This window comes from Desmodus rotundus, chromosome 1 (assembly GCF_022682495.2).
Source record: "Desmodus rotundus isolate HL8 chromosome 1, HLdesRot8A.1, whole genome shotgun sequence".
Classification (NCBI taxonomy): domain Eukaryota; kingdom Metazoa; phylum Chordata; class Mammalia; order Chiroptera; family Phyllostomidae; genus Desmodus; species Desmodus rotundus.
Window position 1 is genome coordinate 174,708,357 of NC_071387.1, and position 13,014 is coordinate 174,721,370.

The following is a 13,014-nucleotide window of genomic DNA, read 5'->3' on the forward strand; positions in this document are numbered from 1 at the left end:
TACGCAGCTTCTTTGGTGCTACAAGCTAGTAATTTCAGTCTTACTTCCTATTGCATTACATGTTCACACACAGATGACGACTTGCATATAAATGGAGATATGCGAGCCAACACATTAAAATTGGTACATACAATAAATGCATATCTGAAGCTGCAAATAAGTTAATTAAAAAGGCCAAACAAACATGACGTGGGTAAGTCACATACTTCCCTTCCTAAGTAAAGAAGAAAGGATATTTGTCTTGAAATCTTCCTCTTTTTCAAAACCAGTGTTCAAAGGGAAAACATGACACAAGATACAAGGAGAAGAAATACAGATAGGAGACTACAGAAAGATGACCCTAACTGTTGGGAACCGCCCTGTCTGGTTTCAGAAGCTATAACTCCCCATGGCGAAGGCCTTAAAAGAAGACCTTGTGACCACACACCACTAAGGAGACAAAGCTTATCCTCCTGGCAGGGGCGCGCAGGCTCTGCCCTGTTTATACTTCACCCTGCTTGGCCCTGAGAGGATGACTGGTTAGCCGGTGATGGGTAAGATTCCTCAAGGGAGGGACGACCTAAGAAAGACACAGTCACAAAGGGGCCATCAGGGAAGGACTTAGGGGATGATAGAAAAGGGGTGATGGACCTTCACCCCTTAGCTTTGTCACAGCCTGAGTCCTCATTCTATCTGTAAGAAGTCTCCTAATCTCTTGGCCACCTTTCCTCCCCAAGCAGATCACGTTTTGGTAGACTTATTCTCATCCACAGTGGACAGGAGGACTCTGTGGGTGGAGCCCCCCCACCCCCCACCTAAATTGATTTAAATTCTGAAAAGCACCAACCTACTAAACTAAAAGCACTAATGGGTATATAAAATTTACAAATTTCTTTAAATAAATTTTCCCTCTCTAATCATATCTTTTCAAAACACTGAAAGAAAAAAGATAACTAGAGAGCACTTGAAATGATACTCCATGGTTTTTTTTGAGAAAAACCAGTGTTTAGTGTGTCTGTATACTTTTAAAAAGATGTTAAATGTTACCTATAATTTTCACTTAAGATGTCCTCTTACAATATGAAATCCTCCCACTAAATACATACATATATATATATACACACACACACACATATATATAAAGCAGATTTCAAACACTAAAATGAAAAAGAATTACCCCGCAGCTCTGTTAAAATGTCTATTTTTTGCTCAAGAATAGCTTCAAGTTGCGTAGCATATGAATCTACGTCATAGTCTACTTCTTCAGTCATCTCTAGGAGAGCCTTTTCATCTTCTAACCATCGAATAGATTCCTAAAAGGACAAAAATTCAATTAATCCAGTAAGCCTCATTGTAAGACAGAAACCAGTTTACAAATTTTACATATCAAACATACTTAGGATGGTATTTCTAAAACATTAATAACCATAAAACATCTTTACTTGGAGTAAAATTAAATATCTCTAGATTCAAACATATATGATCAGCCATGCAACATGACTTCATTTTTATACTTTTATTCTACCTTATATGTGTCTGGGGGATGGGGGGATAGTGGACAGGGTAGTGGATAGACGTCTCAAAACCTCAACAGCTATCCATAAAACAGGGAAAGAATGGGTTTAAGAAAGCAACTGAGCAATTTAATGAAGTCTGTGGCAGCCTAGAACTTGTAAATTATCTTAAGTAACACATCCATTTGGAGTGTCATAGTGGCTGGACCAAGATGTACCCCTAATTCTAAACACCAGTTCTTCAAAATTATTGTGACTATAAGGGACCAGTGGATAGTGGATCTTAGAGGAGTCAAATGAACCACTAAATAGTAGCTACTCACTATTTCTAAGTGCTTCAAGGAAACTCCTCAGGCTTAAATGATTTTACATATGTGGAATTTATGAATTTTCTAGTAATGTCTTGAATCATTTGAATTATTTAACAAGATGAGATCACTCTGAATTAGAATTTTTGGATGTGAAAAAAGGACAATTGCCTAGCTTTTTAGGGTAGATACAGTTTAAATTTTCTAAACATCAATGCAATTTAATGGCTAATTATAACTAGACTATGTATCATCAGGCAGAACTCATTAACCTAGCTATAGATATGTATTAGAAAACTACATATGTTTCAATTAAAAAGCACCCACAGCCCAGAAGTTTTTCTTCCTTCAGCTACATAATTTTTTAAAAACAAAACCTTACTTTGAAAAATGGCAGATCACGGTATGGAGGATTAATAAATGGAATTGTAAAAAGAATACTGGCTTGAGAGTCAGAACACACAGTTCTGCCGATAATCAAATAAAGAACTTTTAAAATCCATCATAAAATGGCAGAGTAGGAAATGGTCTTTATATGACACCCTGTTCCAAAAGGGCACAATTTTCTTAAAACTACAAAGGTCCTTTCTTGATTTAATCTAAACACAGTCCTCTAAAATGATTCTCATAAGGGTTTTACTAAAACTGTAACAGTTTTAATAATGTATATCCTATCCTAAAACAATAAAACTGTTTCTTATATTTTTGAGCCTTCCTCCAGGTGCCTGAATGGCCTAGAGCTGAGAGGCACGTTAATAACTGTTTACAGAAGATTTCTCCAAAGTCAGAGAAGAAATACAGGTCAACAGGGACAGAGTGAGTTACTGTTCACTCTTTTTCTCAGAACGTATTTATAGTACTGTTGAAAGGCGGGGTGAGGGGTAGGGCTGGGGAGATAAGCCAGCTCTACAGTCTCCATAACAATGTCCAAAAGTTCACCTCACTTTTCCTCACTTCCTCATAGATATCACCCTCCAGGACATTTTCTTGTTGAAAGGGGCAGGGGGCAGGAAAAGATCTTACAGTAAACGTGCTTCTAAGAGGATGAACACACAATGAAATGAATACTGTACCTAAGGCCTTACTGCTACACCCCTCATTCATCTGTCACAGACAGCTCAGTCAGAGCAGTAAGTCTCCCTCCCCTAAAGCATTCTTCCTTTTCTGCAAAGACTGACACTTCCTCAACTGTTCTGATACTATTTTAAAAAATATTTTATTTTTAGAGAGGGGGGAAGGGAAGGGAGGGAAGGGGAAAGAGAGGGAGGGAAACATCGGTGTGAGAAACACCGATGGGTTGCCCCTCAGACACCCCCAAATGGGGTCCTTGCCCACAACCCAGGTTATGCACCGAGAATGGGAATCGAACCGGTGACCTTTTCCTTTGTGGGATGACACTCAACCAACTGAGCCACACTGGTCAAGGTGCTCTGAAACTCTTTAAAAGAATTTTCCCTTTCTGCTGTCCTGACATGAAGAGACTCCAATATACTGACCTACTATGAAAAAAAGGGAAATTGATGGGCAGAAGTTCAATCCTTCTCTAAAAATGGACAGCTGACAAAAGCAAATAAAATGGGAGAATGGTAGTAATTAAACTACATCTTTAAAGAAAGGTTATCTGTAGGCACCATTCATTGTATTCAAAATTTGCCATGTCATATGCCCTACAAATACACATCTGTAACACACAAGTGTTTTTGTAGATTTGCATGGTAGTACAAAACGTATGACACTTTGCAGTTAGTTTCTCTAAAGAAACATTTTGATGAAAGGTCCTATCTTACTTTACCTGGAACACTGCCCTGTGATCTTCTACCACTTGTTCTTCCATTTCTACCATTTGTGAGACAGCTTCATGGAAAGTAAACAATTGTGGAGAAACCTCTTCTTCCTTAAAATAAAAAGTTTTAAAATTAGGACAGTTAATATTTTAAAATGTTATTTAAAAAGTAGGTTTTCTATGTCATTTACAAAAATGTATTTAGAAACTGAGGAAGCTTGAATGGTAAAGACTCCTAAAATATACTATGAAAGGCAAAGCCACAATCTCTTTTTATGGGTCAAAAATATTTAATGTAACATTCAAAAAGACAATCCTAACTTAATCATATCAGTGAATGATATTTTTCACTTAGTCCAAGCGCATTATTGAAAAATTATCCTAAAAAAGCAATCTCTTTTGGAATAGTGCAACTTCTCAAAAATACCTTTATTGCTGATCTCAGTACTATTTAATTTTCACTAACAATTTAAATCATACATATGTCTTAAGTTTCTTTTCACCAGAAGAGAGATGTATAATGTTTTTCAAGACTGTAACTATCAAATTGGTATTCTCAAGGTTTTAATTCTTATTAAATCTTAATTTCTAAATTTATTTTTTTTTTCACTGTCACATTAGCCCTAAGTGATGTTACTGCATTTGTTCATTTTCTAAATTGTGAATTACAGTTGGCATTCAATATTATTTTATATTAGTTTCAGGTGTACAGAATAGTGGTCAGTTTTATAATTTACAAAGTGATCCCCCCCAAATAATTTTAGTACCCACCTGACACCATACATAGTTATTGCAGTATTATAGACTATATTCTCTATGCTGTACTTTACATCCCATGACTGTTTTGGAACTACCAATTTGTACCTCTTAATCTCTTCATCTTTATCACCGTCCCCCAAAACCTCCGCTATCTGGCAACCCCTTTTGTTCTCAGTATCTATGAGTCTGTTGTGTTTGTTCTTTAGATTCCAAATAATAAGTGAAATCATGTGGTATGTGTCTTTCTCTGTTTGGCTTATTTCATTTAGCATAATACCCTCTAGCTCCATCCATGTTGTTGAAAATGGTAAGATTTCATTCTTTTTATGGCCAAGTAATATTCTGTTGTACATATAAACCATGGCTTCTTTATCCAGTCATCTGTTGATGGTACTTTTCTTGCTTCCGTATCATGGCTATATAGTAAATAACACTGCAGTGAACACAGGAGCACAGGTATCTTTCTGAATCAGTGTTCTGGATTTCTTAGGATATATACCCAAAAGTGGAATTGCTGTGTTATAAGGTAGCTCTATTTTAAATTTTTTTGAGGAACTTCCATGTTTTCCATAGTTGCTGTACCAATTTGCAATCCAACCAATGCAGAAAGCTTCCCTTTTCTCCACATCCTTGTCAACACTTGGTGTTAGCTGATTTTTTGAAGCTAGCCATTCTGAGATGACATCTCATTGTGGTTTTAATTTGCATTTCTCTGATGATTACTGACATTGAACATCTTCTCAATGATCTATCGGCAGCCATCTGCATGTCCTCTTTGAAGAAATGTCTGTTAACGTCCCCTGTCCATTTTTCAATTAGTTCTTCTGTTGAATTGCATTTTTATACATCAATAATGAACTCTAAATCATGCATTAGGGTACGGAATTACTTCTATAGCCTAGCTCTGGGGCAGTGGCTCATCTGCAGCAAAGCTAGAGCAAGTGCTCACAGAAGTGGAGTGGGCATAGCAGGTGGGTGCCTTCTGCTGGGGCAGCATCATGAGCATCTGTCCACATGTTGCGGGCACTAGTGTCATTATCCCAATATTTCCTTCAGCACCCGTTCTCATCAATGCTCTGCTTTGTGGATCAGCTGAGAGTCAGGTGCCCCAGGCATTCCGACTCACTCCCTCTGGGCTCCAGCACCAGGGTAGCAGCTTGAAAGGCACCAGTGGCACACAGGAAGGAACTGAAGTGTCTGGCATAAAGGCAAGAGCTGGGGGACAGCTTCCTTCCAGACAGAAAGGTGGGAATAAGCCATTGTCCCTTTTCTGAGACTAAATTTCACTATGTAATTTGCTTACTTATTTTTACAGAAATTTTAATCGACAAGTCATGACTTTACTTCATCAACAAAAAACCCACATACATATACAACGTATTCATATTCTGTTCCTCCATCAAGTCAAAATGTCTCTGGCCTTGCTTTCTTTTTTGAGCATCTTTCCCAACTCCAATGTTTGTAATTTGTGCAAAATATTGCTTCAGCTTACTCCATATTGTCTTATGTGAGTAGAAAAAGCAACACTTTAAAACTAAAATACATGATGATAAATATATATGCATATTTTGGTTAAATAATATAAGTAGATATTTGATTCATTCATTAGTAAGCTATCACCTGTAAAAGTTTGTATAGTCACGTTGGCCAAAGAAGTTTCCAACTTCTCTTTGGGAAAAGAGGCATCTGGTTCATTTATTTTTTTAATGAGGATATGCAGGCATTATATTTTTATATTCTCTCTCTCTGATAAACACACAGTCAACCACCTTTACTCAGTGTATCTACCCACCTCCCCCACCCAAGCCCAATGCCTTTCTTTCCTTTAAGATATTATGCAAGTTTGTAACACTTCTATGCAGCCTACTCAGAATACTTTTTTGTCTATACAGTTAATTCTAGAATTCTAATGCACTTGATTATCCTCCCCTAGTTTACCTATATTAGTTTTATCTCTAGGGCATGTCTTAGACTCTATACCATCTTAATCTACCTTGTTAGATTTAATATGGCAATAAGAGTGTGTCCACAAGTATCGATACTTAACTAAAGGCTAATGCTGGTTCATCTGAAGATACTTCCCTGGGGATGGCAAAGTTGAAATAAATCCACACTCTCTCAAATACAGAGGAGGCTGCCAGAACTCATGATGTCATGCTTAAAGCCTCTGAATTAGTTCTGGTCACCTAGCTAATCTCTTCAAATTAAGGTCCTGCAGAGACCCAACAGATGTGAGAATAAAATAGAAAAGATCTGCTATATGGAGTATCTATCTTGTTTTGGTTTTCCGTATTCAGTATCTGGTGCAACGCAGTGTTGGCATAAAGGCTTTTATAAGTAACTATAGTCTCCTTCAAAACTTTTGGGGGTGGGGGACAGACTAAGACCAGGATTCTCATTTTTAGTTCCTTACAGTCTATGTCCAAAATTTAGAACTCTTACTTTAAATCAGGTTTCTCAACTTCAACACTGCTCACATTTGGGGGGAAGGCAGGCTGTCCTGTGCATTGTATGATACAGCAGCATCCCTGGCTTCTTTTCTACCTTCTAGTTTTGGCTGTCACACCAGTTGTGACAACCAAAAATGTTTCATACATTTTTTTCCTGGGAGGCCAAGTCACTATGGTTGAGAATTGCTGCATTAAGCCCTGCTCTACTAATAGAGAGTCATTTGGAACATGGTAATAAAGAGTATGTCTATCCGTTACTCTACAGTATTATGGACTTTAATGCCTGTTAAAAATATTAGAAAACAAGTTATACTATTTCCAAAGAATACAGAGGTGGGCAAAAGTAGGTTTATAGTTGTGAGTAAGCAAAACACAGTTTATTCTTGTATTATTATTTATTGTATTATTTTCCATACAAACTGTAAACCTACTTTTGCCCATCCTTTGTGTTTTATTGCAGCTCGCAATAAATTTAGTTGACGTAAGCTTAGCCCTGAGATAACAAAGACCCAGGTTTCAATCCTGCCTAGCTTCAGCACTTACTACTCGTATGATCTCAGTCAAGTTACTTAACCTTTTAGAAGGTCAGTTAAAAAGTCAAGGATAATTACAGTACCTACCATATCAAGTTGTGATTACATCAGATAATAAGAGAAATGTTTAGCAAATGTCATGCAGTAAGCAACAAATAAATGCTACCTTTTATCCTTATGAGAAAAAGCCACTACAGAATTTAGTGGGAAATGAATGATACAAAATGATATATATTATACATTTTAAAAACAAAGTTAAACAACTACACTCATATAAATAAGTTTTACACCTTACTGTATGGAACCCCTCAATATAGTAATTATGTGAAAATGTATATTATTTGTGTCTATTTCTTTACACGCTTGTCCTTACGTAGTGGGCACATATTTTATTATTATTTTTTGAGTAACTGAGGAATCAAAATTTTAAATTATTAAATGACAATAAACATTTCAAGCATATAGAAAGCAGTCACATGTAACAAATAATAGCATTTTGCCATGTTTGATTTTTTTTAAAGGCTTTATTTATTTATTTTTTAGAGAGAGGGCGAGGCAGGGAGAAAGAGTGGGAGAGAAACATCAATGTGTGGTTGCCTCTCACATGGCCCCCACTAGGGACCTGGCCCACAACCCAGGCATGTGCCCTGACTGAGAATTGAAGCGGCGACCCTTTGGTTTTCAAGTCGCGCTCAATCTACTGAGCTACACCAGCCAGGGCACCACGTTTGATTTTTGATAAAGCTCATACATCCTTTCTTCTTTAAAAAAAGATATTATTTATTTATTTTGAGAGGGAGTGGGAGGGAGAAAGAAAGGGAGAGAAACATCAATGTGTGGTTGCCTCTCATGTGGCCCCCACTAGGGACCTGGCCCACAACCCAGGCATGTGCCCTGGCTGAGAATTGAAGTGGTGACCCTTTGGTTTGCAGGCCGGTGTTCAATCCACTGAGCCACACCAGCCAGGGAAGTCATACATGTTTTTAATACACATGCATGCGCCTGCAGTTAATTTTGTTTTTAAGGTTTATATATGTTACACTGTATGTAAAGTTCTTGAACATTTCCCCCCTATGTTACTTTAAAAATGCCTAAATTTTCATATCGGTGTAAAATCTGAGAAAAAGGTGTAGATCAGGGGTCATCAAAGCTTTCTTAAAAGGCCCGATAGTACATATTTTGAGCTTGTGAGCTATATGGTTTTTGCCGCTTCTGTTTTGGTAGGAAAGCACCCAGTCCATAAATGAATGAGCACAGCCATGTTTCAGTAAAACTTTATTCGTAAAACTAGATGGCTGACTCATAGCCTCTACAGGCAATACCTCGGAGGTACTGCAGCTTCAGTTCCAGACCATTTCAATAAAGTGAGACCTAACCATTTTCCTTGTGGAGGGTCTTGCCTTCAATTTGTAAAAAATGCAACATATGAGAAGTGCAATAAAGTGAAACACAATAAAATAAGGTAAGCCTATAGTTTGCTGACCCCTGATTTAGATGATAGATTTCATTATCCAGTTCTGTTGCTGATGAAATGAAGTAAGATTAGATAATTACAGCTGTATTAAGTCACTCACATTTTGTTCACAAAGAAGTTTTAGATCATCTCTCTGAGGGGAACTCCCCACACCCCACTGTGCCTCTAAATCATCGATTTGATTTGGTGGATGGTGCATTATTGGACGAACATCACCAGCAGCAGTTGGATCCACAGTCAATTCTTTCACCCTATAAACACATAAGAAGTACCTTAAGTTAACACAGAGTTATGCAGAGTAACAAGAATATAGCAAACTTTTCAATATAAGGGCATTTCAATTAACATATTAAGATTGATGATGTCAGCTTTCCAGATAAAATTTACCTGAAATCTGTGGCAACACTAGAGAGATATTTAGCTGTATAACTTTACATATTTATTTAGATAATTTTACAATTACTTCAAATATAATTATTATGCATAATAAATGAGAATTATAATGTAGATTCAGTATTTCAAAGTAAGTAAGAGACTACTGTTGAAATTAAACTATATGAACAGAAAAATGCTAACAATGGCACTTAGAGCAATAAATGAATCATTGCCAAAATCAGAGAATCCAATCCACTTTGCAGAGTTTTGGTAGTTCTAATGCTCAATTTAAATAGCTACATGTGAAATAATCTTATTCCAATGTATAAAGATTATAAAATGTAAATTAGTTCCATCATTTAAAAAATGTTTACCAATTACACTAAATTTACACATTTGGGAGAATGTACATTTTCTAAGTCAAAAGGATCCTTGTTACGTCCTTGCAGATAAGGAAATTTACAACAGCATACAGAATAAAGGTAAACTTTTCATTTTAAAGAATTTATCTTTCAATGGTAAATTTGCAGAGATGACATCATCCTTAATAATATGAGGAAAAATAGAAAGCCTGAATTCTAAATCAACATTTTAAAGCAAATAAATTAATAAAGTACACAGAAATTAAAGATCATGCAGTACAACCATCACCTGCCAAACAAAATGAAAATGAAAAATAAAATGGTTCACGATGAAAAAATGTAAATGAAATATTTATACACAGCACAATTCAAATGAAGCTATTATAATAAATATCTTATGTATAGAATGAAGTAGACCTGGTAATCGAAGGAGAAAAGTCGTCATACTCATAAGAAGGAGAGAGATCAGGGCGACTGCCACTACCCTGTGAGAAGGGAATGTCTGATGGACTAATTCCAAACTCCTTTACTCTGCAGCATCAAAACAGCAACAAATTAAAAGAAAATGCTCTTGTAAAGACAGTAATACATATTTCAAATTTTCATTTAGTACCCAGTTTGTTTAGCAAAGGATAGTAACATTGTTGTGACCTAATGTATTTAGAATATTTTTAAAATAATCCACTTTAAGATTTAAAAATCCCACTGTCCTATTGATTCCCTCCTACACCGTCTTTCCTTTCCGGTATTTTCCCCTTTCCTCATGATCCTTCCTAAAAGTTTAACTAGACCCTCAAATAAATTTGAAATAGCCCTTATTTAACTACATGACCACTCAATCTAATTTCCTTGTGCAATCAATACCATGGTTTATTAGCATTAATAAGTCCTCAACATTCTTGCAGTATTTTCAAACTGAACACAAGACAATTAAGTTCTAATGGCACCCACTGTCTGTAAGGATTAAATTCTTTTTTGTGTGCATATAGAATGGTATTACCTATGAAGCATCCTTGGTACCAATTGAGAAAATAGTAATTCAACAAATTTTGTGTTTAGTGATTCAGACAAAAATGCTGGTTGAGAAAAGCCTTTAGCAATGGGATTCAAATTGCTTTTGCTAATGTCTTTAGGTTATATTTAACCAAATTATGGCTTTTCTGATCCAATCTTTGTGATTCCCCCCTATGTTCTTTTTGGGACCATCCCATTTCATAATAGTAGGCAATATTTCTTAAGTACTTCCTCCATATCAGATATTATTAGAAATGTTTAGGCATTATATTCTTTAAATACTGAAGATAATCTTTCAGATGAGAAATTATTTCAGAGCAGTAAAGTACCTTACCCGAGGTCATTCAATGAGAACGGGGCGTAACTGAGGTTCAGACCTAGCTTTTTTATTATAAATCTTACGATAAACACTTCCAGTGTATACTAACCATATTCTGTTTTCCTCACTACTTATCTTAGGTGGAACTAAATGAAATTAATGTTTTATGCATCAGGAAGAGTAATGTAGGTCAAACTAATAATTTATTGTACATCAAACTAATATATTTCTTCTATCTACAATCATTCTTTGACCTATTGGTAATGTCTGTGCCAAAGGTTCAATACTGGATTCATCTGCCTTTTATTCTTTATACTCACTTTGGAAAGCTTATTTACCACCCACGCTGACAAACCTAAATTCCTAATACTACTTAATTCTTTTTACTCCCAACCCCATTTCTTATCTTGTTCTAAGAATCTCCTATTTCAGATGCCCTAGCAGCACCTAACCATACTTTCCCTCTATTCAAAGCCCTCTTGCCCAACCTAAACTTTTCTACATGCAGGAATTATTTACATTCCTCCAATGAGCACTATATCCAGGGGGGGTTGAAAAATCTTTATTACTAGAGATTTGGAAATAAAAGGCAGAATTATTTGCCCTGGACAGTTCATCATGTGCAAACAAATTACATTACATGATAATAAGTCAAAACATTTTACTTGGACCTAAACAAACTAGAGAAAAGACAAGACAGACGGATCATTCTCACATTAGGGAACTCCTTTGCAGCAAGAAGTCTAGACATGGAGGGTTTTTATTTGTTTTAATTCTATAAGATGGCAATATTCTACTATATTAAGCTGTTCCTCACATCTCCCATAAACAATTTTTAAACAAGAGGCATTTTAAATTAATGATAAATACCCTACAATACCAAAAATGTTTATTACAGGCTTGCAGCTAGAAGCTTATAATTCAAAGTTTAAAAGAGACTAAATTTAGAAATAAAGTTATATATTAAAGAAGCTACTATATTTTAATCTTTTTAAAAAAGTTCAGTAAGTTTATACTTTCCAACAACTTTTACTATGACTTAAAAACATCTCTTTAGCTGAAGCAAAAGCAAGATACAAACAAAGGGTACAATCTCATTTATGTAAAGTTCAAATAGGCTACCTATGTTGTTCAGGGATAAATTCATGGGTAGTAAAAACACTTTTAAAACCAGAGGGGAAAAAAACAAAATATTCCAAAGAAGTCAAGGCAATAGCTGCTTCAGGTTAGAGATTAATTAATTAATTTGGGCATGTTATTCAGGAAGGGGTACACGGGGAAATTTCTTGGGGGCTGGAAATGCTTTCTTTCCCAACCTAATAATAGGAATTTTCATTTTATAAGTACTCATTAAATTATTCACTTACATTTTGGGTACTTTTCTGTATGTATATGTGTTTCACATTTTAATAAAAGATGAAAACTTCTATACCAATTAAAACAAAGAAATAGAAAATACTTTTTATTCAATAAAATTAATTGACTAGAAAAGGACGGCAAAGAGGAATTTTTCTCTAGGTTTAAATCACAAATGCAGTATGTGATAACAGAAATTTAAAGCTATAGTTACTCAAAACAAGTGCAATGGAAACAATCTATGGAACAAACACAAATATGCCCATCATAATCCAAAATTCCAAGGGCATTTCGTGACTATCAGGAATGAACTGCTTTCCTAGTCTATAATGTTTTTTGACCTTTCATCTGTGAATATTCAGTTACCTACTATAATTTGTAGCACTACTGACACGAATAATAAAAATGTAACCCATATATAATACCAGAAAGAACTGTGCTGTCACTACTTACTTTAAACCCTAAATTACCATGTATAACATTTAATATTCTCAGAAATAATTTTCAGCATATAGCAAAACAATTTAAGAAATACGGATCGGCCCCCTTATACTTACTTTAGAGTCTCAACATACTAAGAAGAATTTGCATGATTCAAAAGTAGTAAATTATGAAATGCTCTAGAATAGAAAGACCATTTCTACTAAAAATTAAATCTCTTCCCAAATTACACATTTCCAATTACTTTGAGAACTTCACACAATGATTCCAAATATCATGCAAAAAATTTTTTAAATTGAAAGAACAATATTTACTCTATCAGATATTAAATCAAATCATACTGCTCT

At 35.4% G+C, this 13,014-nt stretch overlaps 1 protein-coding gene across 4 annotated transcripts in view; it reads right to left on the reverse strand.

Moving 5' to 3' along the window:
- KIF2A (kinesin family member 2A) overlaps positions 1 to 13,014 on the reverse strand; it is a 74,679-nt gene that overhangs the window by 2,282 nt on the left and 59,383 nt on the right. For 2 of the 4 annotated variants that reach the window (XM_053913348.2, XM_045186232.3), the window contains exons 17-20: positions 9,955 to 10,068; positions 8,901 to 9,051; positions 3,594 to 3,695; positions 1,157 to 1,292 (exon numbers count right to left, since the gene is read on the reverse strand). In XM_053913348.2, coding sequence (XP_053769323.1) covers positions 1,157 to 1,292; positions 3,594 to 3,695; positions 8,901 to 9,051; positions 9,955 to 10,068 — 503 coding nt within the window. The remainder of the gene's footprint in view (positions 1 to 1,156; positions 1,293 to 3,593; positions 3,696 to 8,900; positions 9,052 to 9,954; positions 10,069 to 13,014) is intronic. The other 2 variants (XM_045186235.3, XM_045186234.3) reach the window with 1 other exon arrangement.